Source organism: Tigriopus californicus, chromosome 1 (genome assembly GCF_007210705.1).
Source record: "Tigriopus californicus strain San Diego chromosome 1, Tcal_SD_v2.1, whole genome shotgun sequence".
Classification (NCBI taxonomy): domain Eukaryota; kingdom Metazoa; phylum Arthropoda; class Copepoda; order Harpacticoida; family Harpacticidae; genus Tigriopus; species Tigriopus californicus.
The window spans coordinates 15,739,632-15,767,013 of NC_081440.1; the positions used below are offsets into that span (position 1 = coordinate 15,739,632).

The 27,382-nt window shown below is 44.4% G+C and overlaps 4 protein-coding genes across 5 annotated transcripts in view; 2 read left to right on the top strand and 2 right to left on the bottom strand.

Moving 5' to 3' along the window:
- Window positions 1–130: 130 nt before the first annotated feature.
- LOC131879628 (serine/threonine-protein kinase NLK2-like) lies at window positions 131–8,816 on the bottom strand. Of its 2 annotated transcripts, none has more exons than XM_059226104.1 (5): window positions 8,319–8,816; window positions 3,929–5,662; window positions 2,411–2,631; window positions 1,524–1,768; window positions 131–1,038 (listed from the first exon to the last, which is right to left on the bottom strand). In XM_059226104.1, exons 2-5 carry the CDS (start codon window positions 4,293–4,295, stop codon window positions 309–311), a joined length of 1,563 nt encoding a protein of 520 aa, XP_059082087.1. In that variant the 5' UTR covers window positions 4,296–5,662; window positions 8,319–8,816; the 3' UTR covers window positions 131–308. The 2 variants fall into 2 exon arrangements, with proteins under 2 accessions (XP_059082087.1, XP_059082007.1); XM_059226024.1 differs by lacking the exon at window positions 8,319–8,816 and adding an exon at window positions 5,885–6,444.
- A 5,707-nt stretch (window positions 8,817–14,523) lies between these two features.
- On the top strand, window positions 14,524–15,805 carry LOC131879852 (uracil-DNA glycosylase-like). The gene has a single exon (XM_059226343.1). It carries the CDS (start codon window positions 14,583–14,585, stop codon window positions 15,486–15,488), a length of 906 nt encoding a protein of 301 aa, XP_059082326.1. The 5' UTR covers window positions 14,524–14,582; the 3' UTR covers window positions 15,489–15,805.
- A 4,487-nt stretch (window positions 15,806–20,292) lies between these two features.
- On the top strand, window positions 20,293–25,302 carry LOC131879770 (uncharacterized). The gene is made up of 7 exons (XM_059226219.1): window positions 20,293–20,925; window positions 23,430–23,746; window positions 23,821–23,909; window positions 24,195–24,265; window positions 24,338–24,415; window positions 24,491–24,748; window positions 25,007–25,302. The coding sequence occupies exons 1-7, from the start codon at window positions 20,713–20,715 to the stop codon at window positions 25,088–25,090; spliced, it is 1,110 nt and encodes a 369-aa protein (XP_059082202.1). The 5' UTR covers window positions 20,293–20,712; the 3' UTR covers window positions 25,091–25,302.
- The window catches only part of LOC131879352 (uncharacterized), a gene marked incomplete in the record, with an annotated part of 2,979 nt that continues 888 nt past the window's right edge, over window positions 25,292–27,382 (bottom strand). The window contains 2 exon segments of the mRNA XM_059225686.1: window positions 25,292–26,601; window positions 26,668–27,382. Of these exon segments, the coding sequence (XP_059081669.1) occupies window positions 25,427–26,601; window positions 26,668–27,382 (1,890 nt within the window).

The window sequence follows — 27,382 nt, forward strand, 5'->3', positions numbered from 1 at the left end:
TCCGAAAAGCAAATCATTGCCCTTGTTCCATATCACAAAACACACACTAATAAGAAAAAGAGACTGTTCCGTCTTCCTTCATTTCAGGAGTAGGCGGGTAGGCAGACACACAGACGAACAGGTAGGCGGATCAGAGTGCTGCGGGTGATGTTTCTTCTTTATCTTGCACAAACACGACAGGAATACAAAAATATGAAAAATGGTTGTGGTTCACTTTGGCATGATCATGATGTCATCGTTGTGGAAAGGGAAGAAGGGTGGGGGTGGGGAATTGGTGAGGTTTGTGCCACTTGAGTGCTTGAGGTTGTTCACTCCCAGTGGTGAGGGCTCGGCGGTAGCTCGCTGGGATGAGCAACGGTGGAGCTGGCAAAACTCTTGAAGGCGGCCGAGGATGGATTGATGCAGAGAGGCACTCGATTGGAGTTGATCTGCTCCGAGATGAAGTTATGCAGGCGTTCCTTCACCTTCGAAACGCACGTGAGATCCCGTTCCCAAGCGTCATCAAACACCTGATCTGACACGGGCTCAAAGTCCCGCGTGTACTGTCTAATTCCAGATTGACTCGACGTCGCACAGCACGTGCACATGCAAGAATGATACCGAAGTCGACCCTCGTCGAGGTAGGGATGGTTGAGTGCATCAAGCACCTTGATCCGCTTCTCCGGGTCCAAGGTCAGCATCTGGCACAGTAAATGAACGGCCTCGTGAGTGGCACTCCCTGACAACGAATAGAGCGCCCCTATGCTGGGCTGCTTGTGGCCTCGCGCCACCATGTGTCTTTTGGCCGCATCGCACGCATATTTCATGTCCGACACCGTGGGAGTGCCCAAGAGATCCGTGATGAGCTCCAACTGTTGAATGGGGCTCTGAGCTTGAAAGAGGATTCTCCGGCCGAGAAGTTCGCCGAAGATGCAGCCCACCGACCACATGTCCACGGCATTCGTGTAGTGCTTGGCGCCCATGAGGATTTCGGGCGCACGGTAGTATTGAGTGACGACCTCTTGAGTCATATGTTTTGATTTATCGTCTTCCTGTACCCTGAAATTGACGCGAAAAAAACAAACATTAATACAAATGAACCAATGATCCGTTATTAATTCTTTGGCAAATTCACTCCTATTGTGATCCATCATTGGCGACTGGAGCGTGGGAATCGGCAAAATTATGATCAGATGTTGAAGCACATCGTTGCAGTACAAGGGTCGTTATTGTTCGCTTGAAAGCCATGGAAATCATGCCCTTGTCTAGTGTGTGGAGACCTAATGAACCACACTGTTGTTTGGCAAGCAACGTTTCCAGGAATGAACATTTCAAATATGAGCTTGTCAAAATAACACTGTAGTGTGAGCGCACTCAACAAGCCCTCCAAATTGATAGTAATGAGTCTAATGACAATGGGATTTTGAGTGTGGCTCAAGTCATATTTTCGGAAGTCGCCTCTCCTGACTGATCAAGGCCTCGTTCGTCAGAAAGACCCTCATTAATCTCGCCGAAGAACAAGTAAGATGCGAGTTTTGTCTTACCTTGCTAAGCCGTAATCGCAGATTTTGAGAACGCAATTGGAATTGACAAGGAGGTTTCCTGGTTTGATATCCCTGTGGATGATTTTGGCCGAATGCAAGTACTTGACGCCTCTTAGGATTTGATAGAGAAAGACTTTGATGTGATCTGAAGACAGACTTTGAGGCGAGACAATGATCTTATGAAGATCTGACTGCATGAGCTCTGTGATCATATAAATCTCTTGAAAGAAGTCGATGTGAGGTGGCTGAAACATGAAGAGAGAGGAGAAATGAGACGATTGGTCACATTGCGTGGAGCCAGCAAAATATACATCCTTTGTTCTCAAATTGACCAATATGGCGATATATATTCTGTGAGCAAGAAACTTTTGACTAAGACCTTCTTTCCTCCCTCCCCTTTGCTTCTTTTCATCAGTCACTTCGTTCGTGTCCCTCCCAAGGAGCCTACCACAAAATGTGGCGAAATATGTCGATACTTGACGAGGAGATATTCGACGACTTCTTTCGCTAGAATTCGTGGTGCCAAGGAAAAGATGATTTAGTTCTTCCTTGCCAGTGAGTGGCCTTGATTGCTTCCAACCGACACTATTGCTCTTTTCTTGATGCCACCACCTGCATAGCGCGTTGAGCTTGTCGTTGGTTGCACAATATCTCGTTGCAATTACATTCACAAACCCTTACTGGATTTACTCTCGTTGAAGGACACGAGGCTCCGGATTCGTTGGTAAACGAACGAACGCACTTTTACATCATCAAATTAACAAAAAAGAAAGATGACCTTAATAACGTGTTTGAATATAAAGAAACGAGGGGAGACAAAAGGGCAAACATCAAAAATACACTTCCAGGAAGTCCTTTCCTTCCATTTCTTGCAGCAAAGAACTTACCTGGAGGATGTCGAGGCAGGAGAGGACGTTATCGTGTTGGAAGAATCTCATCATTTTGAGCTCTCTGAAGACTCGTTTGGAGCTAACTAAGCTTTGAAACACATTCGGAAGCTTTTTTAACGCCACGCGCTTTCCATCTCGAGGATCCGTGACTGACCAAACCACTCCGAAGGCTCCATATCCGATTGGACGGTCGGGTTGATAATCGCCACTACCGTGCGCTAAAAAAAACAAGGACCAACTATTATTAGACATCGAACTCAGGAAGGAAGGAAGGAAGGAAGGAGAGGCATGGTGGTATAAACTAGTACTGTAGGAATATCTCCAAGATCCACGATGTGGGTCATGATTGGCGCTTCAATTTGGCTAAACTCCTAGTAATCGGTACTCATATAGGGTATTGTACAAGCCGTTGAAACAGTAATAAGCAACATGCGTACATAGATTTTCAGTCATTCACGACGACTCTTCATACTATCAGGGAAGTGCTGACTCCTCAGCAAACAACAAAGATATGCTATTCTCTGGCTCCTAATGAACATAAAGGCATTTTGTTCACTGTGAGTGAGCAAGTGTGTATCTTGGCAACAAGGTCTTTTGTCTCTTGCTGACTGCCTACAATCCTCGATAAGGTTTCCCTCGCTCACTATGGATTCATATCGAACTAGGTGCATTTCCAATCCGCTCGGCTATTCGTAACGGATCGTGTCCTAGCCATGATTATTCAGACAATAAGAGATGAATGAAATTCGGCCAAGAGGTTTCCTCCATTCATATTTCTAAGCAACTAATGAAACGTGGAAAACCTTCGGTGTCATTCTCGAGGGATGACGATGTTCGCCATTCATCAAGGATTTTTCGTCAGTCAACCTCTCTCCCTCCATCTTGTGCGGAATTCAATCATTTATCAAATGAGTAATTCAAGCTTGATTATGTGACTTTACGTTCCCAAGTAGTAGGTTAAATTACTATCAGAGCACGTTTACCCCTGGAATTAGGATTGGGCAAGCAGGCTTGGAAAGCGGAAACTCGTATCTGAATGTACGTACATGAGTGTGAGTGTGTGTATGTGTGTGTCTGTCTGTGTGCGACTGCATGTCGAAATTTTGCTGATTTTAGCCTTGCTGAGTGAGTCAAACATCTCCCCCCCCCCTTCTTCTCTCTTTCTCTCTCTATTTTTCTTTTGCACCAATGCTCGCTCGACTTGTGTGTGAATCTGTGTCCCTGATGACTGGCTTTTGTTGAAAACAACCTCAAATAGAAGCGCTAGACAGAGATCCATCAAAAAATCATACTTTTCACGATATCAAGGTAAACCGCGGCCGAGGTGAATAGAGGGAATGGGAGGTAGATTAACTCGAGTTAGAGAGGTTGGCTTGCCATTTGTGACTGGGGCCTGTCGACCCTCGTTCACTTGTTCCCCTCTTAGCCATAAAGTAGTAACACCAGATCAAACCCCTTATCTGATCTCGGGATTTGAATTCTAGCACAGGATTATGAATCTAAACTCATACTCACACGAATGCTGCTGCTGCTGTTGTTGTTGTTGCTGTTGCTGTGAAGGCTGAGACTGGTTCTGAAAGAATGCTGCGGATTGGACGGCTGCAGCGGCTGCAGCCGCCAATATTGCTTGTTGGCCTCCAGTGGTGGACGCCGCTGAGGCTGTACGGGCAGGCATGGCGCTCTGAGGCTGCTGGCTGAGCGATTGGAACATAAGATGCGGCTGCGGCTCGAGTTGCCCCTGAAACGTGACCTGAGAGACTTGTCTCGTGTGGACAGCACCGATCACGGGCTGCTGCTGCGGCTGTTGCCGGTGTTGCGGACGATGAGGAGGATGTGGCTGCTGGTAACTATATTGACTCGCTGCTTGTGGATTGGGCGGCATACCATGCCAATGAGGTTCAGAAGCACGGTTTGAATGCGGCTGATTGCTCCAAGTCCAATCATACACGTCAAGCTGATCAGATCACTGCGCGAGCGGAGGTTGCACATTGACCACAGGAAATTGTCGGGAGTTGTCCATAAATCGAACTCGCTCGTTCACGTAATGTCCCTGATTATTCATTATACGTCGATCAAGCAAGCGCAAGAGAACCGATGCGATAAATCCTCAAAATCGGATTGGGCTTGGCGTGTTGTTCACAGGAAGATTTCCATGCTCCAAAACTGGCATAAAATGCGATTATGAAGGTCGCGGATGTCGATGTTTGATTGGACGCTGACGATGTGTATTTTTTGGCAATAACACGGGGGTCCCTTCGCATTTCCAAGCGCTTCTTCAACAGCAAGTACCAAGCTTCGGCTAGAACCTGGTGGAAATGCTTGGAATATGACTTGGATGAGCTAGTCGAGGTAGTGGATAAGTGAGAAATCGCCTCTTGTTCGATCACCAATACAGGAGACGAGCAATCATTTGGTCACCAAGTCGTGTCTGACGAAGAACTTGTGTGGACACGGTTCATGCAGCTCTGGCGCCCACAAACTTCACTGATTGGGCCGGAAACAGATGTTTACTAGGGCCCCAAGTCCATACACTTTCAAGATGGTTCATGCACAATCCCCAAGGTGGGTTTTGAGGTCCCTAATTGAGTCGGTTGTTGTTGTGGTAATGATGTTTCAGGCCACCAATCGAGTCCTTGGCCCGACCTCCTTTTATCAAGGATGTGTTCAGTTTCTAGTCCTTCAGGAGGAGCTAGGTTCGACTGCTAGACGGTGGTGAAGGTGGTGGCTATGGTAGCTGTGGTAGAGGTGGAGGTGGTAGTAGAAGTACTAGTGCTCAGAAGTAGTAGTTGATTGCAAAGCAGCTGAACTCTGAAATGCTCTGTGAGTAAGAGTGCGTACAGTTTCCTCGGAGTGCCTCACGAATGTACTCACATGTAAAATGCACTCAGGCACGCACCCACACACACGCACGCTCACGCTCCCACATACACGCACGCACACACACACACGAAATGAGAACGTAGCAGTGGTCGAGGAGTATGGGAAGGAGACTCGATCGGGATGCGGCCTGGCCAAGGCACAGATTTCAACTGGCACAAGAGGATTCGGTTTTTCCAGTCTATCTCTCTTCGTCTCTTTCTCTCTGTCTCTTTTTTCTGAGCGCTCCTACGACTTCGTCATCGTTGTAGCCGTCGTCGTTGTTCTTCTTGTTCCTCGTTCTCACCTGCCTTGGATTTGATGGGGGTACAAAAAATGTCTTCAGTGCGCCTCACACACCTTTGAACGACGACGTGGAGTGGGAAGTTAGGCCTGGAAATGCAAAAAAAAGGAGTTGAGCTTGGACTCAAATATCGGTGGGGATCATGACCGCCGGGCTCTTTCGACGTTTCAAGCAAGCAATCCGAAGAATTCTGCTGTAAGACCTCGATTAGTCTGGCTAGCGATGAGCTTGTCTCGAAATTGGAGACTTGAGACTCCTAATGTCACCGAACTTGGCGATGATGCCGATATATATGAAGCCGGTCTTTTTACCTCGGTGGCGTTCAAGCGAGCAGAGTGATGCTTTGGGAGCTAGCTGTGAAGAGAATTCTTGTTGTCAATGACCGAGAAAGAGACGCCTCCCCATGAGTCTCTTTTCAGCTCGACACCAAAACTACTTCTGATCCTGAAGCTTTGTTTGGTCTTGGGGAGTTTAAACCAAACGAGGGTGCAGAGTACTACCGGGCGAACAACGCTCCCTCTCCATTCTGTCTTCTCTTTGGTGGTGTACTAGATTGGGCAGCCCTTGGACCGGTCTCGTTCCCTCCGAGTTCTATGACTGGACTACTTTACTTGTGAATTGAACGTAAACGTAGCACTCTGTGGATGAAGTTTTGGTCCCTCTACACGAAATCTTTGGGAGCGTGGGTACTACGGCTTCGGGTACACAACTACATACAATCCGTGTTGGAGGCAAGCTTGTTGAGGGTTAAAGAGCTCCAGGGAGGGAAGAGACCGAAAAGGAGAAGGAGGAGGAGGGTTCAATGAGAGGAGGGGGTGCATGCCCTTCTTCTCTCCCTGTACATCATTCAGTTCCGAAAATTGTGGATCGCCAAAGAACACATCACTGAGGCACCAACGCAATCGTCAGACAGAAAGGTTAGGTCGGGGAGCTCCACCAGCTTACTACCACCACTGAGTACTCCTCCACTACGAGTGTGCTATATATTCGATCGTGGAAGCAGCACTCTCCAAGTGTTCTACTCGTTCTACTACTACACTTCGAACTCGGTGAAAGAAAGAAAGGAAGGAGAGGTTGAGCGTGGTTTCGAGAGCGTCCACGCCGGTCTTTGTGTCAGATACAAAAATGCTGTTTTCATCTCTGCTTCTCACGCAGGATCGAGGAAAGAAGAAGCACACACAGAAGAAGAGCTAGAGAAAGAAAGAACAAAACAGCTGCACAGAAATCAGTCACCAAACGCGAGAGATCCACGACGACTCGACCGACCATCCCTTCCTTCAATTCACCATCCATCCACGAACCCCACCGACCAAAAGTATATTTCGAGCGTGGCCTCTCTTACTCGGTGTTGTCCGTGTCCTATGAACTGACAGATTTCTGCCGTTCAACCCCCCGACCCCACCGGGAATGAGGAGTTGCCTCATGTTCAAAAGCTCAAATACCCAAATTTGGGCAGCATTGGGAAAGGTCTGGGTAATCGTGACGAGAGTAAGACATGAATAGGATGAAGCTCTTTTACCCCTAAATCTCTGGCGTCGGACACTTTCTATCCGGCGCTTGCCATCTTGCCCCTGGGATTTCCATCCGTGGATGAAGCAGTCCATGACTGATTCCAAAAAAGCATCCTTTGAAAGATTTCCAAAATACTTTTGAGTAATTTCACTCCGGTATTGATCCTTGAACCAGGACACTGAAAGAACGACGACCCCGATTTTCCCCACTTGATATTTGACCTTAATCCCAATTCGGCGGTGGACGCTTGTTCCAAATTTCAATGCTAACTCACTCAGCCAGTATTAATCGGACGCTTCAGTTTGGAAGTAGCATATTTTCCAGACCATTGAAGCCAAGAAGAGAAAAATCAGACATCACCGTCACAAGCTTGGTATTTCGTAGGCTGCTTTAGCAAACGACTCGGCCCTTGCAAGTCATGGGAGCTTCTTGTTGCTCTTTCGTAGGGTCACTAGACCGCACTCTTATCTGGAGTTGTTCTCGGAGTTCTTGGCCACACTCCTCTTTGTCTGCGAAGAGGGTCACCCCTATCTCACCATCCACTTGAACTCAACAAGTTATAGGTGGTACTGGAAATGAACACCAATCGTGCTTCGAATCCCATCTTAAATTTGATTTAGACGCTCGAAAACTACGCACTCTCATCAATCGAATCCAAGGTGAAAAGGGCCTCCTTGACTTGTTTCTTGTTCAGTGGCCAACTTGATCAAGAAAAATATTCCTCAGTGAAGAGATGTGTCTCTTCTTTGATGGAAGATCGTCTGGAGAAATTTTCTTTGTCTCTTATCTGTTGTTCGTCGTGTTGTTGAGGGCAACAACTTGCTTTGCCATAACTTGCTTTGATAATTGTTGTTGCTGTACCCGTTCGTCTTCGGGCACTTCGTCACCCCATCGATTTGAAACCAACAAAAACACAGTCATGCCCCCTCCCAACCTGTACTGTATGTTGTAGTAGCATATAGTACCGTAGTATGGTAGTACCTGGTCGCAATGTGGGGTTTCATTTGGGCAGTGCCCTTCAGTGCAAGTCTCCATCCACCGATAGCGGGGACAGACCCGGCGTCATTCCGCGAGACATTCACTTCGGGCTCTCGGATTACCTACCCCCTGACCGCTTCCTCGACAGACTTTGGTAAAACCCTCGCTCGACCCCATCATCACCATCACCACCATCACCACCGTCCAGACGGCACCAAACCGATCAATTTACTCGAATTCATCCGTGTTTCTTACCTCGCTCTTTCTGCGTGGATCACATTCGTCTTCAAGATCACCACGGCTATGCTGGATCCCTTTCAGGTGAACAACGAGGTCAATCAACAACAGTTGAAGCTGTTGTTGTATTTTGTACTTTGGTTCATCCTCTCGAATCTCCACAAAGGCAATGCCAACAAAATCGGCCCCCTTTGGATGATCATGAACCTCTTCTAAGTTCTGGAGAGGAGCAGGGTCGTAGACCGGAGTGGTAGTAGCTTGCTTGATTAAGCCCTTCTTTGGAATGTTCGCCCTAACCATGAACAGGGATAGGTCTGGCGTCAGGGCCACCGGATTCTGATTCATGCCCAGAGTCCACCACCACCATGTCCTTTGTTCTGGGAATCTGGCACATCCAACTCCGAAGAAAGTGGGAACAGAGTTTTCTGCTTCATATTATGAGTCTGTCTGTCTTCCTTTCGTTCCTTCTTTCTTTCTTTCTTTCTGTCTCCTGTGTCTCTCTCCGTCTCATGTCTGCTGTTGCTAGCTGGATTAGTCAGCTGAATGAAGGAGAACCCGAGAACGGCCGAGACCCCTCTGCTGATGGCCAGAGCGAGCCAGCTAGCAGCTCTCTTTAAAAGGCTGGGCTTTTCCGTTCCTTTCTCTTCTGTGGGCCCGTCCATGATCAGTCACACGCCGCCACGGAAACAAACGAGTGTTCCAGCTTCTATGTTGTTGCACGGTTTGTGAGGAGGAACGATAAAGGAGCTCGTCCTACCTTCCGCTGGCATAACACAATTGTTAAGACAACTGTACAGCATATGACCCGGCACTAACTCATGTCTAGGTTGTTGAGAAGAACGGCGAAAAAGGTCTCTTTTATTGCCATTCCTCTGTTTGGCTCAAGGGCCTTTGTTCATTGCGCCTTTTCATAGAGGTAGTACAGCTCACATAGTAGCAGTAGTATAAGGCAACGTTAACCGGGGCAAAAGCTATTCATTTTGTCAATTGCGTTCCTTAATTTGCGAAACGTAAGTACGTAAAGCATAGTTTTCCATTCGTTCGTTCTGTCCGTGCAGCATTGTTTCTAAATTGCTCTTGCCCATATCATAAAAATAGATACTTCAACCAACCATGTGCTCAGAGTCAATTACGGATAGATAGAAAGATGCGAGTACAGCGAACGTCCCGGTGTGATGCATGAGACCAAGGAACAATTTCAACAACTTTGAGACGTCTCGTTTGCACTTGCCCACCATCTTCATGGGACATTCGAAGCAAGTCGTGGAGGGACTAGCAAGCGTCGCTTCATTCATGCTATGAATAAGTTTGTATAAGTGGAAAATAAATCTCGGTGAACACCACCTTCTCCGAGCTTCTTGTGTCCGTTCAGAAGAGTAGATCAAGCTCGAAGACCAGCCACCAAGCCATCAAAGAATGGCTGAAGAATTTTTTTTTTTTGTGGAGCACATAGAAGAAGAAGAAGTTGTTTGGCGGGAATTGCTAGGAAAAAGAGAACCCAACGCCAGCTATCAAGTCCAAATTGAGTGACTGACTCGTTTCGCTCTTCAGCGACTCTGTGGATGGATGTTGGTTAGTGGTTGGCTGGTTAGTGTGTGGACTATGGAGGAGACATGATGGCGGTGGGCATGGAATAAACCAGCACTAGGCAAAGATTGGAGGTAGTGGTAGTGGTAAAAAAAATCCTCTTAAACCTCTGATCATGAAGACCGGTAAATGCTAGTGATGCCCCTTTTTGTATGAGATCGAAAAAAGCATGTAGGCCTAGTCCACAAACACGAGGCATGAGAGGGGTCTTCTGTAGGCTTAGAAGAGACGCCGAATTTTTTGTTCCAGGCCCTTGGCCTCCTCTCCCACACCTATCCTATCAGACAATGTGGAAGGTTTTTTAGCTCTTGGCCTACTCTTTCTTATTCTCCTACTTCTCCCTCAACCCGAACATACATACTTTACTTGCGCTTCGTCCTGGGGACTAACCAGAGAAAGAGAGAAAGACGAAGAGGACTCGAGTCTGGAGCAAAAAATAGCGTCCGTTTTTGTCCCAAAATCCAAATCCTTTGTTTCCACGTTGCTCACGAGAAGCATTAATGCACCAAGCTCTTTTTTGACAAGTTAGACGCGTTTTATGAAATGAAAGCCAGTCAATCGATAGTTGTGAACACATGTGTGCCGGAAAATGCTGGGTCTTTGTAACGTGCTTCTAGTACAAAATGTCGTATTGGATCATCGACTCTAGCAGGACAACCCCCTCCTTCTCCTCCTTCTCCTCCTCCTCTTCTTCCTTGGTCTCCTCTTCCTCTTTGGTCTCCTCTTTCTATCCTGCTATCGATCGTCTTAGCTTAGCTTTATTCCCAACAGAATGTGCGTGTGTCTAGTAGCACACTGCATATACGTATGTACTATGTACAGTAGAACGCTGGTATGGTATCGTTCCTGCAACCACTCCTCGATCCCGATAGAACATTATAAACTATATGTGCGAGGGGAAAGGATGGATATGATGTTGGTGGTAGTGGTAGTGGAAGTGGTGATGGTGGAGGAAAAGACGTCTGTCTCTCTAATATGGAAGTACATGGTGGAATTGAGTTTTGTTTGATAGACGCGTTCCCCCTCTGCATTTAAAGATAACTACTCCTACCTCACTGTCTGCTCTACGTATGTGTGTGAGCAGACCGGAGTACTCCACCAAGTAACGAAGGAACCACAGTGATTTGAACCAGCAAAAGTCGAGGTTGTGAATGGCTTTCTATCGATTGTTTGTGGAGAAAATAAGTCTATGGAGGGAACTGGGCGCAAAAGCTAACTCTTAAATGGTGGAGATGGGGATACAAAAAGATTATGTTTACTGGACAGGGTACGAGGACGAATCAGGCGAGAAAACAGATAGTTTGGATTGCATTCTTTGTTCGAGGTCTTTAATCAATAATCGAGCAGGAATGCCAATTGAGTCTATTTTGGTCTGTGCTACTAGCTACGTTAGCCACTTAGAAATTTGTGCAACGAAACCAAGTGTAGAAAGTTATTGTATGGATAATCAAGCTTAATTTCAATTTGCAGCTTTGACGTTCAACAATGAGAAGGCTATTTATCTCTTCTCTAAGCTACGTGTTTAGTAATGTTTGACCCCATTGATAAAATTCTTTTTTTAGTCGGCAATTTCTTGAACAAAAGATAGCTGCATGACAGCTTCTAGATAACTTCTCGAGGAAACGTGACGTTACCTTTACGTCCATTCAGGTTAAGCAACTTATTTCAAACGGAGTGCAATCAGGCTGTGGACGGAGTTTGACAAAATATTTTATGGTATTCTTCACATACGTAGGTGTGCAGAGAAATGAAACATTTTCCAGTTGTAGAAGCTCTTAATTTTGGACAAGGAGTAGTGCTTTTATTTCAAACTTATCTCGCCACTTATTGTCGATTCAACGGAAATCAATAAAGCTATGTACAAAATTGAATGCAAGAAGCCCTCTGAAAGTGGTTATCTCTCAGATGATTTGACTGGAGATAACATTCATTAAACTAAAGAATGTTGAAATTGCACTTGGAGAAGAAAGCTGACGTAGCATTTCGATACCTACTCTCTCGGGTTTCGGGAGATGACGAGTTTCATGGGAATAATACTATAATATATTATGATCCTTACTCCATGAACTCATGGTCATTTGCCAACGAGCAGCCGCCCCTCCCTCCTCTCGCCAGATTTGTTATTGCTCTGCTGATCTGCAAATTGACTCCAAGTCGGCGGACCGAGGGCATACGGGAAGTCAAGCTTTTGTTTGATCCAATCGGAAGCCAACGACCTCGTCGTTCTTCATGTTCTCGTGCCTTGTCTGGCGTTAGCATGAAAAAGAACTACTATGGAGAAGAAGTACGAGAAGTAGTATGTAGAAAGAGAGAACAGCGAAGAAGACGGAGGAAGAAGCAGTCTAAGTGGGCTAAGAGATGGACAAAATCTGAAACCTCGCACTAGTTCAGTTCAGTCCGACAAGTTCTATGCAATAACAATATCTCTTACCGGTGTGGAGATCACTGAGCTCCAGACCGACGAACGTGGAGAAGAACGTCGAGAAAAAGGAGGAGGAGGAGGAGGAGGAGGGAGCAATAACAACACCAATGTTGTTGCTGATGATGATGGCTTGAGGCGTCTCACATTGCTGTATCCGAGTCGTTTCAACCCTCTATTAGATGCAGGCCATCATGTGGATGGAAGGAATGGACATCACGGAGGATGGAGTCACAAGAGTTCAACTTGACTTTGCAGCCGAACATCTGCTTTTTTTCAGTTTTCAGGTCGATGGACTACGTCAACGACAACGACCACTCACTCACCCAGACAACCAATGTTTTTACGGTTTTCCGAAAGGTGGGCCAGGGAAACAAATAATCTCGGCCAATCTGAGCCCAATGATCGCTTGACTGGTTTGCCAAAAGGCCAAATGACACTCGATCCACTACGTACGCACGAACGTACCTAGTACGTCGCCTGCTCTCGCTCGACGAGCTGAAACGATGTTATTTGAATCTGCCTGCTGATGATGATAGGAGAGGATTTAGAGGAACGAGTGGATCCGGCGATTTTGAGGACTCGTCAAAACGATCGATTGTCATGGTGACACACCTTGAACATTGGATGAAATCAAATTTCAGGGTCAATCGGTGGCCTCTTGAACCGCGTTGACACGTCGTGCTTGAACGGCTGACTGACTCTCTTATGAAATTGGACCAAATATTGTTGCTCGGAAGCTTTCCTTTCGAGCTTGGATGAGAAGGGTCCAATGAATCTAAAGGGCGCACGATTAATGTCATTGCTACTAAAGCACCTTGGATGAATTCCTGTGATTCCTGTGCTCGAATTTGTGGAAATCGCGTTGGAGTGTCCAATTGACTGGATGTACGTAGTAGAGCTTCGTCTGACGTCAAAGCCCAACCGAGACCGAGGTAGACGGGACATTTGACATACAAAACTAGTCGTGGGATGGACAAAGTCTTTCTCAAGGAGTGACAGGAATTTCCAATTGCCGTCGAGTCATCAGGGCAAATGCCAGAGATAAAGGGGACAAATTTCTATCTCTTGATGTTCAAATATTGTCGCCATGGCCGCTTCTGATCTGACGAACTCGGACTCGGTAGGCTACCCGGTACCTACCGTCCAGTCCAGTTTCACAGCTCACAAAGAGGTTTGTTCCCCAGTTCAAAAATGGCGAACCATCAATGAACATTGAACAGTAGTAGGTGCCATAGTAGAGAGCCACGTCAACCCTCGTTTCGATTAGCGCCTCGGTCGATCCACACAAAGGGACTGGCTACTTACTATCTATCTTATGTACATTGTAGAGCATAGAGCATACTCGGGCTACAATAGAGGCGTTCCTCTGAAAATAGATGTTTTGGAGTCGAGGTGAGTGAGTGGAGCGGCCAACACCAAACTCGTAACTTGACCCATGGCTCTATTATTGAACGCTCCAAAAGCCCATCCTAGAATAGTTTGACCACAATGAAACGTGAACCGACTCCTTTGGCTGGATTGAAGATGCGGAGTGCATTGGGATTGCAATTGCCCCAATCGTAAAAAGCAGGTTGGGGAGTGAGACTGATGCCCACTCTTGAAACGTCCATTCTTCAAGATATCATCTCTCTTTCTTCTTTCTCTCTTTTCCGTGGACGGGCTTGGTCGGTCTCGGAATTCCGAAGAATTAAAAGTGCAATACGACTTTACAGCTAGCGTGGATTCGCTCAATTCCATGAATTTGATGCACCACTCTGCACACAAGAGGGCCATAAATCTTCCATCTGTATTATATCATCAGGTTGAAGATCGATGCATCTTTTTTGTTCGGAAAATGCCTCAGTCATCCAACCTTCAATTCTTCTGGATTGCTCAAATCATAAAAGAGAAGAAGGCCCTTACTCGAAGGAACTCGAGAAGAGGTTGCGTTGGTCAAGGCAATACTTAGCGCAACTTTATATCGATCATGCAAACTCGGCGGGAACTTCTTGAAATTGGGGAAAGCGTGACGGTGTTGAGAGTCTCACTAACGTATTGCCTACCCAAAAGGTGGTCGCGATTACAGCATGACATATCAAATATTTGAAGAAAAAATTAAAACCAAAAAAAAAATACCTTTTGGAATATATTTTAACGTATCATTCAGAAAATCACTTTAGTACATATCTTAGAAAAATTGTTCAGTCCTTCAAAATCCAACTTGAAGCTACTTTTTTAATGACAATAATTGGTCAAGCTGACTGGGTCTCAATGGAGTGTACTATTTGTTCGAAATGTCGTCTAAGCAAAGGTCAATCAAAACCTTCTTTAAGGCTAGTAATGCCCAATGCGGAGAAAATCTGGATCCCAACATGTCCTCCCAAAGTCCGCCATCCAAGCGAATCAAAGGCCAATCTCAACTGCGACCACCGGCTTCTTCCACATCAGATCCCGTCAAACTTACGGAGCCCGTTGAAATGGGACCAGATAATCTCAAAACTTGTCAGGCCTTGAGCGGTGCTCTCCATCCAGACATCGGTCCCACTTGGTTCCATGCGCTCAAGCGTGAGTTCCAGACGGAAAAATTCAAAGCCTTGAGCGACTTTTTGCTGAAAGAGCGCCAAACTAAGACTATTTTCCCGCCTCACGACCAAGTGTGGGCGTGGACGCAACATTTTGAGCTGAAGAGCACGAAGGTGGTCATTTTGGGACAAGATCCTTACCATGGACCAAACCAAGCTAACGGGCTGTGCTTCTCGGTTAAGAAGGGGGTGAGCACGCCTCCTTCGTTGCTGAATATTTACAAAGAATTGGAGGCGGATATTGAAGGATTTCGTCGACCCTCTCATGGAGATTTGAGTGGGTGGGCCCGACAAGGCGTTCTGTTGTTAAATGCTTGTCTGACGGTTCCACAGGCCCAAGCCAATGCTCACAAAGACAAGGGCTGGGAAGCGATTACGGATGCCATCATTCAAAAAATCAGTAATCATTGTGAGGGTGTGGTCTTCTTGCTGTGGGGTGCCTTTGCTCAAAAGAAAGCTGCCAAAGTTGACTGCACCAAGCACCATCTCCTCAAATCGGTCCACCCGTCGCCCTTGAGTGCTCACCGAGGTTTTCTAGGATGTAAGCATTTTTCCAAGTGTAACGAGCTCTTACAAAAATCCGGACAGGTTCCAATCGATTGGGCCCAATTGGATTGACTTCCGACTTCAGACCAGTGCCATGCCCTTTTAGCACGGTTCGAAGAGGATTTGCTGTCCTGAAATATAACCTGTTTCAGTGAGAAAATCTTATCACGCGACTCGGTCACACCCAAGGAGCCAAGTTTGTTATTTGAAGTTGGTATGACATACATGTTATATAAGATTGCTTGTACAACATAAGAAGGGACTTTTTCCTGTTCTAATTGCTTGAAATATTGTGCTTTGAGTCAATGTATCGACCAAAAGGGCATTGATTGTAAAGGCATTCTGTCATCTAACTGAGATATTGTGCAAATAATTGGCGAGAAATGGTTTTTCAAAAGACTTAACTCTTTATTCCACGGAAAAGGGCCTCTAAATTCTTCTTTTAGTCGATTAGTTTTGGTTTTTATGGTTAAGAACTCCCAATTAATAAAAGAAGATCAGTCAAAGACATTGGTGAGAACTATAGATAAGAAAGGAATAAGATATGAACAGGCACAAGTTTGTGCAAAACGATGTAAAACATTGTCCGAAATACTGTAATACCAAGAAAACGCTCAAATCAGCGCCATATTATGAAGTCCACATCATGCCATATCGTCACCTTCCTTTATTTTAAATAGACTTATATTTGGGCCTCTCTTGAAGGCGTAAGTCAAACCAGTTGTGCTAAACTCGCCGAGGGGTCTTATTTACAAGCGGGCACGGTAGAGAAGGGGCTAGGTGCATCATTTTCAAGTTGAAAGAATAACCAACATTAATTTGCTTTAATGACTCAAAATGACAAAAAGGCGTTTTCATGTGCAAAAGCATGCTCTCATCGGCACTCAACCACTGTTATGGCAACCCACTTCATCATTTCAGCGAATTTGTGCTCTCCCCTTGGGTGTTCGCCCTCAGAAGTGCAAAACCGTCGATTTCCTTGAATTCAAAGTTTTTTTTGCCATTCAATTTTGTCAAGATCTTATTCACTCTTAGCTTCTTTATTTGACTTCAAGTCAAAATCATCCTTTGAAATTTTTTTCAGAAATCGCCAGAGGGTAAACGGAAGGTTATGGTGGCCTGTTATATTTGGCCAAAAGCAAAAGATTGTCGAAGCGTTGTTTGAATTCAACCAGATCAAAAGTTCATGTTTTTTTGGTAACGACCACCTTCGGTTATCCTGCGTATGAAATTGAATCCTTGACTTTCAAATTATCCCAATAAGAATCACTAACATCCCAATCAGAGGGTTCAATTTCACAAATGGGGTAGATTTTTGGATACTAAGCGGAAAAAAACGGACAAAAGTAGTCAAATTTCAATCATTTGATTACTTAATCTAATTAGTGTTTTGACCAAGGAAAGTATACAATCACTTAAAGTAAGAACCTTGTTTTGCATGTATCAAAAATTCATTGAACAAGTAAGAGCAAATAACCCCTATGATTATGTCTATACTATGTTTTCACTCATTAACATACATAAAAGAATGCTTTAAAGTCTGAAAAAGCTGTTTTTGAACTCATTTGATAATTTGAAGTGTCCTATTTTTCCAAACGTTCTTTCGAAACCGTAGATTTTTTTCGACCAATGTTATGAGTTGTATTTTGGTTTGTTATTGAAAGTCAGTTATCAATGTTAGGGCGTGGTCTCTCTGTTGTGGGGTGGCTTTTCTCAAAAGAAAGCTGCCAAAGCACCATCTCCTCAAATCGGTCCACTTGTCGCCGTTGAGTGCCCACCGGGGTGTTATAGGATGTAACCACTTTTCCAAGTGTAATGAGTTCCTACAGAAATCCGGTGAGGGTTCTAATAGGTTGGGCCCAATTGAGTAAAAATCGAATGATGTATACTTTCTCCTTATTTTTCAAAATTGCTCTAATCCTATTTACCCTTGAAATATATGAAATTAATGCGCTCATTTATTTTAGACAAAGCTCTCGACTAAACCATCTTTTACAGAGAACCCTAGTAAACCCTAATAAACCCTAACATGTTCCATCATTTCTCTTTTTGAAGATTTAGCACTTCAAGTGGTTCAGCCGTAAGGTGTCGGTAAATTGTCATTTAGTTATGATCAGGACTTGAGTAATGCCAATTTTTTTTAACCTGTTACTTTTTGAGTGTTACTTTCTTGCAAAAGTAATGTTATTTGTAACGGAACGGAGTTTTAAGCCCCCCCGTTACTGTTACCTTTTTCTTTTTTTTTTAACGAGGGAACGAAAAAATTGTATAAAGGTTTCCTCCCTGATTTGTTTATGAGTTCCGTCTCAAAAGCAGTGACTTATTTGTTACTGATGGGATCAAAATAATAATCATGGGAGGCTACGATGAGGTTATCAATTAGTATTTTCTGCGACCTATGACATTACCAGGTGCCAGAAGGAAACCAAAAAGTAAGCCTCAAAAATGTAATCCTGATTCGTCAAAACACTGAACTAATTTCCTTATGTTAACTTTTTTCGAACCAAGAAAAGAAGGATGAAAAATACTTGTCAAAATGATAAGTAAAAGGGATTAAAGGTGAAAACCAAACAACCCCTCATGCTCAAACCCTTGTATCCTTGTACCCTTGTACCCTCGTATATTCGTCAATTGTTTCACGTGTTGTAATTACTAAATGTTACAAATCGTATTTGCAGGTTTTGGGCAACTTCTTCCTTAAAAAGTAACGATCTCGATAAAGTAAACACGTTACTATTTCTAAAAGTAACGGCATCGGTAACTGTTCAAGCCCTGGCTACGAGTATTTAAATCCCCTCCTGTTATAATCGTCATCGCCTCAAAAAATCTAAAATTTGGGCTGTCGCTTCATTGCTAGTTTACACGGGAGTCTGAATTTCAATTTTCCATTGAAATTGAATAAGATTCAATTTTGGTGGACCAAAGCTCAACATGGTGGGAAGGTTTAGCATAATAGATGGAGATTTTATTAATCGGTCTGACAAAAGTGTTAGCGAATTTCTAACAAATAAAAACAAGCCGTTGTTATGGCTTATGTGGATCTAAAATCTCTCATTATTATGTCTTAGATCTACTGGTACAGAATTGTTAATGCTTGAGACTGAAAAACATACATAGATACAAATACAGCAACAAACTCGCAAATCTCCGCGTGTCAATCGTTATTACATTGAATTTAGATCATATACATTAAAACTGCATTCTATTTTCGTTTCGTTCGAAGTTGTTCTTGCAAATATCTCTGTCGTGATGTTTTTTCCTTATCAGAAATATGGACTCGACAAACATTGGTCATCAACAAAAGCGGAATTAAGTCGGATTGAATGAGACCAAGAAGCTCCAGCTTATTTGAACGAAAGATACCTTTCTGCGGAAGTCTGTCGTCTAGTGCGTAAGCCTCTACCCAACAATCGTGTTCAACCGCATACTCAGCCAACGTTTCTTGTCAATCCAGCATCCATTCCATCCTTGAAGTTGTGGTTGACAACGTGCAGAGTGGCAACTCGTGGCCACGAAAGGCACATGAGGAGAAAAAGGAGCATGTGTCCTGACATGTGAGCCAGATTGAGGGCGAATGGATTCGAGGAAGATGGGGAGCCTGAAACATAGGGCTACCAAAATGGTTGGTTCTTCTTGGAACCAAATAACGAAATGAAATAAGTGTTTTGGAGGAAAGGCAATGAATCAAAAGAAAAAAAAAACCATGGATTTGTGGATTGTCAGGAAGGTCTTGAATCGATTTGTTTAGCATTAGGAACAACATTCCATATCGTTTCTTTCACTTCGTATGTTTTCCCTCCAATGTCAAATCGTGGCAGAAAAATCTTTCGATTTCATTGGGTTTGGTTATTTGCTGGCTTTGTCTGCCCGTAACGGAAAGTATAATCCTCATTGCTGCAAAATGAAAGACCGTAAATTTCTATTCTTTATCGTTTGAACTTTACAATCAATGGGTATTTGGTCTACCAGCGCATTTGAGTTAATACATTGGGCCAGCTTTTCATGTAAGAAAGATCTAATATTGCCTTATTTGTTTGACATTTCACCTTGTCGAACAAACTTAGCCAAAAAACCAATGGTGGCATGTCCCATCAGAATAAGGGCAACTTTCTTACATCATTTTCAACAAAGGTTGATCACTTATTTGCCAACAACTACTCAAAATTCAAAGTCGTCCAAAATTGGTAAAACTCCGTTTAACAATAATGCTTTCAGACGCCATTGCTCACAATCTCACTCATCCTTTTTAAGGCTTGCGAGATTTATTATTCTCTTCAATTTTCAAAACAGTCAAAATCATACCAACCAAATAGTTGGCTCAAAACGAAGCAAATCACAAATAACATAAAATTCATTCAAATATTTTCCTTTCGATTTGGAAACACTAGTGGAAAATGCTACTTTCTTGGAGCATGAATTGCTAGAATAAAAACTTGCCTGAACCGTAGCTCCATCCAAAGTAATAGATGGGCCTGATTTTATGCACGTTGAATCCACCAAGGCCTCCATTATATCGTGCCTCGCAATATTCGGCAAAATATGGTTTTTAGTTTTGGTATAAATCCAGTCTTTAAACCAACCCAGGGAAGGAAAGCAAACGAATAGGTTGCTCTTAACAATAATTTGTAATCTAATGAGAAACAGCAAGAACTTTTTCTCGTTCCATTTTCTCATTCCATGTCGATGGTCCTTGGCTGAACTCGAAAGGAAAAGCTTTCCGTGTTTTTCTCCTCTCCCCTTTCCTTGGGAGAGGAAGCGAGTGGCTTCTCCGCTTTTGGATCGCTGTTCACTTTGGAATACTGAAGGTACACGGGGATCGCTCGACGACGGCTTTTTGGCAGCCTCTCGAGTTAGGTCTAGCAGGACCGTGACTTGAGATCAGAGCCATTCGGAATTTGGAGAACCTAGCAGTCAGTCGTATTTGCTTTGTCCACGTCAAGTACCAAAATACTTGACTCTGGTGATAAAAGAGAGAGAGAGAGAGAGATTTATACGGGACAGTCAGAATTTGAACACGAAACAAAGAGGCTCTCTGCAGTGATTCCAATGAAACTGGACTCGAAAACGTCCCAGTAGTACTCCTAGTTGACGCATTGATCCCAGTTGGGTTGGCCTGTTTCCAGACTTCCGTTTGTGTAGCCTTCCAACGTGACTTCCGACCTTTTCAAGTAGACATTTCCATTGGTTTTCCTCTCACCATGCAGTCTTGACGTGTAATACGATCCCAATAGTCCATAAATCTATTGCCATCCTCTCGTCGTTCTGCCCGTCTCGTTTGGCATTTCCATTTGAATTCATGGGCGACTTCTCCAGGATGGATCGAGTCGTGGGAAGAGACAAGGAAAAATCTTTCCTGGACGTGGATTGGATCATTTCTGAACTGGTTTCCCAAAAGCGAGACCAGCAATCGTTAGAATCGACCCCGTCATCGCCATTAAAAGCTGCCAAAGACCTTGAATTGGATCGGAAGAGTGGGAAGAGTGCAAACTTGATATTCAATCGGAAACAGGTGAGAAGTGCAGATTCAGGTCAATTTATATACTAGATAGAACAATGCATTAGTCAAGATGTTTGTTCGAGTTGTTGGACCCGTCTGGAAACGCGAAAACTTAGACTCAATCACATCTGAATTGTGAGCTCGTCGCTTCCGCAAGATTATAATAACATGAGGATATGAGCCGACGAAATGAAAAACGTCAAATGCAAACACTGCCTTGGTTTGGGACTTTTCTAGGATACATCTAAAGACTCATACACTTTTAAAAACCTTTATCCTTGCAGTACCACGATAAATCTTTGGTAAAAGATTTGTTTATTGTTTCTTGATTCAGCTCCTCGAAAACATAGTGTGTAATAAGGAGTATAGCCATGGAAACAAACAAGAATAAAGGGGAAGCATAAAAATTGATACATTTAAGTTAGTTATGCATTTTCGTGTAGTTTGTGCACCTGGCCATTTGTTAGCGCATAGTCCATCTTCCATAACTCAAAGAAAAAGATTTCATTTATCTATTCATAATCGATTTTGAAATGTAAAACTTTTTGAAAGGAGATTACAAGCAAGATCCGAACGGACGAAAATTTATATCGAAGGAATCAGACTAAAACCGTTAACTCTGTGTGCAACGTAAGTACACACAGAGACACAAAATTGTTTTGGTCCCCCCAAATCGCCTATGAATTGCCGTTTCCTGGTGACAATGTCTCCGAAGACAAAGTTGCCAAGTTATCTGACTCACTGTCCAACCATAAACTTGGCCTCCAACGGCAAATCACGATTTGTACCTTGCTTTGATATCCCTAGAACAAACAGGCCTTGTTCCTACGGCAAGAGGGCCCCTTTCCGAGCCTTTTTGTGGAGAGCCTGAGATGCCTTGTATTTGACCAAAAACTCTTCCCAGGGCAACGTTAATGTTTTCATGAAAAAAAAGTCAGACAGGTTGTGGCTCTATGGAACTTTTCGACTTTAGCTACCTTGTCTGACCACGCTCAAATATATTAGCAGGGAACACTCTACTGTAAAGACGAATGGTTGACTTTGCCCTAGAGTTCTAGCTTTAACAAACATTCGTTGTGTGAGAGCTAAGTATTTGTAGAAAGTTTACAACCGGCCAAATGAGATTTTTGATGGACTGCCTCGTGTAGCCCTCGAGGTCTTGATTGTTTAGTGTATGTGCCTTGTGCGCTATTAATAGAATCAGAAGCCGTTTGATTACGAAGCCTTCTCCGAGCAGTCACCTTTTCCTCACTTACCATTCAGCTCCACCCAAAGATAGCTCGCAAGCGACTGAAGCGAGTCCCGCCGTTTAGTGATAACCACAAACAACACGGGGAAAAGCGAGCTGAAAGTAATTGAGTTTGTCCTCCACTTTTGGTATTGTGTCAAATATTTATACTGTATGCTAAACATTCGACTTTTCACTCATAAGGAAGCGGAAGGGAAAACACTGAAAAGTCGTCGGCCAGTCCTTCCCAGACATCAAAGTTAGTTGAGAACTATTGTAGGTTGAAATTTAAAATAGCAAGTGTACGTATGTAGTCCGAGCAACATTGGGTGATTCTCATTTGGAGAAGAATGCAATGCGTTGACGCTAATCTGAGAAGCAAATCCTTGGCTTGAATGCCCCATCCGTATTCTAGGGGATCATTACTAAACTAATCTCTTGATCACATGGTCCATAAAACCGTATCAATGACGTACATGTTCCTACGAATATGAAGGAGTGAGGTGGGTTAATGAAATAATGCCTTTATGCTCGAATTGGCTTCCTCATGAACTCCGAGGGCCTAGTCATCCGTTCCGTGACGTAGAGAATGGTACAAGTCCGCGGGGAATGCAATTTAATCTCGTCACGCCAGAAAGGGGGCGCCCTTTTCGGGAAGCATGGATTTTCGCACAAAAAGCCTTTTGGCCTCAAGCCTCGTCCTGGTCCTCGGTCTCGGGTTGAAAGTTTTGTTCCAAGAACAAAATGTTTGCAAGCCAACCAGACCGCTCGCTCACTTACGGTCCAACCAATTTCAGTCTTGTTTAGGAGTGGAAAAATAAAAATTAAGCTTGGCGTGTGTTCCGGCCAACCAAATGCAATCCAACTTACTCCAAGACACTCGACAACACGCCATTTGATCCGGACGGAAAATGAGGCATTTCTCACGGTCTTCTGTCATTAGGTCTACCTCTTCTTGTGGGTTCAAAAATAGAATGCGTGTTCATAGTCATGCAAAAGCAAGTGCCTTGTCTCCACTATCCATGAAACAATTATATTCCTATTTATGAGATTCATGGTTTAAACAACTTCCTTCCTCTTTGGGTGGAACGCAAGCGACGATCACTTTTCAAAAGCGCGTTGAAAATGTGCATATTCTTTTCAGTGATTTTTTTGTCAACCTTCAATTGGTCCTCCTTAATTGCCCATCCCCATCAAGTGCAATTACAATGATTTGATCTGAATACAAGTTTCTTTTTTCTTCAATATTAGCATTACTCAGATCCACATCTGTCTCTTTTGATTTTAGCACTCCACCATTCCCGAAAACCAGATTCGTCAACTATGTTTGGTAGCACGTGAGGTGTTTCTCCAACAACCAATGCTTTTGGAACTCGAGGCCCCGGTAAATATTGTTGGCGATATTCATGGTCAATATCAGGATCTCTTACGACATTTCGAGAAAACGGGATATCCTCCGGATGCCAATTACTTGTTCCTGGGGGACTACGTGGATCGTGGACGAGAGTCCATCGAGACCATCTGCATTTTACTGGCCTATAAAATCAAATATCCGGAAAACTTCTTCCTTCTCCGAGGGAACCATGAATGCGCCGGACTGAACAGGTGGGTTCGACTCGTTTTGTTCTCACTCAGAAGGTTGTTGACCCTGACTAAAATCCTCTATATTTCTCCCCTAGAATGTACGGTTTCTACGATGAGTGCAAGCGTAAATACAGCATAAAGTTGTGGAAAACTTTCGTGGATGTATTTAATTGTCTTCCAGTGGGTAAGTTCAAAAATACCACCCTCGGCATTACCAGCATTCCCATGAAAGAACTGCCACACGATAGTTTAGGCCAATAGATTACAAACGAGGGGATCCCAGAGAGCCAAGAAGCTCGTCAAAGCCTGGTCATAGCCAGATCGAATGCCTGACCAGCATTAGGCCAAAAGAGGCCAAGAAGCAAAACACGGGGGGGTTGTAATAACGTCAATGTGTGTGTGCCTGGTCAGCCAAATCTATTTTGGTCCTCCCAATCTTCAAGCGCGTTTCTCTCTCGTTTCGTTCCAGCGGCCGTCATCGAAGGAACCATATTTTGCGCCCACGCGGGTCTTTCACCGCAGCTCTACGATCTAGATCTGGTATTGAGAATGCCCTACCATTTTGAGTATTTGTAGAAAGCCAAGACTTGAGCCTCTTGTTCTCCTTTGTAGATTATTGACATTGAAAGACCCATCGAGGTTCCACAGCACGGCCTGCTTTGTGATATTCTTTGGTCCGATCCTGACGCGGTAAAAATAGCCGGACAGTTTCAATATTGGTAAGAGAGAGTGGTCCTCAATGTGGGTTTCCATTACTTGTTTCAGCACGCAACCGGATGGGAACCGAGTGATCGGGGAGTTAGTTACCGTTTTGGGCCGGATGTCGTCGAGAGTTTCCTGTCCAAGAACAACCTGAGTTTGGTCGTCCGCGCCCACCAAGTGGTCGAGGACGGCTACGAGTTCTTCCATCAGCGCTCATTGGTCACCCTCTTTTCTGCACCAAATTATTGCGGCAAGTTCGACAATGCAGGCGCCATTATGCAAGTCAAAGAGGACCTCACATGTTCGTTTTCCATTTTGCCCGTGAGTAAACGCAGAGAGGATATGGCATTTTTCAGATGCCAATGGGTTATGAAAGCAGGCCCACTAGGCGGTCCACTAACGCAAGGCACATGAATGTTCCCACACTTGTCATAGCCGAAATACTTTGGCAGAGCATGGCTCAAGTGAGCTTCCATCCAATTAGTCATCCATTGACGAGAGACAGACGCCATGGGGAGAGATCGTTTTTTTCTCTTTCAGCAAAGAAAAACCCAACACAGATTTCCAATTACTTTGCAGCCTTTGAAGAAAAAAGTGATGACGAGTCCGACTAATCGAGATCCAAAATTATACGAGCTCTCCCAATATCCAAGAATCTCGTGAAACCAACCACAAGCATCATCCTTCGCATTGGCGAGAGGGCCAACGCTTAGAATTTACTTACGAACCCAAATCCCATTGCCAATCTCTACGTTCCATTTTGGCGTAATCCCTCGTTTTCCGAAGGGCCATGTCAAAAAGACGCATCCCCCTAATTCCACGAGCATGGACACTATCGAATAAAGATAACGCATTTAATGTCTCTCCAGTTGACAACATTTATATTCCAGTATAATGCACTTCATCGAAAATATTGACCATTCATTGTCGATATCCATATGATCGCTGGCGATAGCTTGGCCATTGTTGCGGATCATTATTTGGCCGACTTTCATAGCTTCATGATTGATACTTTTGAGGATTTTCATGTCGATAGATTTCTCGCATGGCATCAGAAAAGTCGTAGGGACTGAGGTTAGAAAACTTTTCTAAGACAACATCAGGGTTTTTATCACAAATCAAGCTATGCACTTCCTGCACCAAGTCCCAGCACTCGCCGGAACAACATCTAGCTATGGAACATTTCCCACAGGTCTTCGGTGTTGGAGACATGCATTTTCCACAAAACATGCAACGAGACACTAGTTCAAGGAATTTCTCCGTCACTGGACACATGAAAGGATTGTCCTTCTTCTCGACATTTTCCATGATCAATCTCAGCTTGGGCACGCTGCGAATCAGTTTCTTGCTCTCTCTCCAAAATCGGTGGTTCCAGTAGGTGGTGAAATGGTACAGCCACTCGTCCATTTCACATTGTTCCCATGCCTCTACAGCAGGGTTAGTGCCTCTCAAATAATCATATTGATAGTCCACATACACCTGGTAATGCTCGACAACGTCCACAAAGAGGGAACAGATGGTTCTTCTTCGTGCGTAGGCCGATTGGTAATCCAGGAACATTTCCAAACTCGATCCATCAGGATTCAATCGGTGAAGGTTATAGATCACTTCGAGAGCCGTGAGTTTCTCCCCCAGGGCATCGACCATTTTGACATTTGTTACCAATTCCACGGCAGCTTGACTGAACGAGCCAAGCATTTCCAAGGCCTCGAATTTGGCTATAGGTTTGGTTGGCCACATGGAAGGAGTGTTGTCATTGGCTGATACGCCCAAGAAGCCCAGCCGATTGGTGAAGCCGATCACCAAGAGTAAAACCAGTTCAGAATTCAAGACCAAAGAGGTCAGCGGACGAGCTTCAGCCCCCAGAGCCTCTTTGGTCGGATTTGCGATGAATATTTGAAGCTTGAGAAACCACTCGGTACACTTCAGTAAGACGTTTTCAAAAGTGGCAATGGCGTACAAACGCAGCCTGAATGGTTCAAAATGGAATTTCACCGAGCCCTCTTGTCTCATTTGGATTGCCGAAGGAGTGCACCAACTCTCTACATCCAAGGAGAAATCCAGATATTGACAATTTCGGACAACGTTGGCGAAGAACACGATGCGGCTTGATTTGAATATGGCCTCGTAAAGATGTTTTCCCACCGTTTCGTACGGCTCATTGAACGGACAATCTATAAAATGGGAAATGCAATTGATAACGGTGTACTTTCATTTGACAACGAATGGTCATGGCCTACCTGCAACAGTTTGTCCGAGGCAGATTTTGCACCGAGTCAGAGCTGGGTCGAAGGCATCAATCATAGCTGTTGCGTGAATGTAGTATAATTGAAGATCCATTATGAGACGAGTACACGTTCCAATGGTTTGGTCCATAACCAATTGAATTACGTCTTCCACTTCAAGACACTCTCGACATTTGGAGATCGTGGGCGAGGATTTGCAAGTACACTTCCGAGCTAGGCCTGGTTTAAGGCACCGCTGGATCTGATCCAAGGTCAGCTTCTTGGATTTGGAATTGGGCTTGCCATTCTGTTCAGTTCGTGCACCCACGCTCATATCCGATGCTCGAATATTTTGGCACTTGACATTATGGACGACCCTAGTTCCATCCTCGGTATAGACCACCCAATCTTTGTCAATCACATCGGATTGACCCCAAACACCTTCGTCGAGCGAGTCGGAAATCGATCCTAGTCTTTCCGGTGACGATGGAGGGGAAATGAAGTTTTCCGGGTCGGATTGGAATTCGCAAGCACTATGGAAGCTGAACTGTCCATCGGACGCAGTCTCAAACCCCTCCGACTGAGGTGGACTAAGATCAGGTGTGATCACCGTGGATCCCAACTGATCCAGGAGGGCATCTATCTTAGCTTGGTCCAACTTCAACGCCTGCGGGACCGGTTTATTAGGGATAGGGTCCGATGCAGTCGAATCGGTCATTGGGACCGGTTC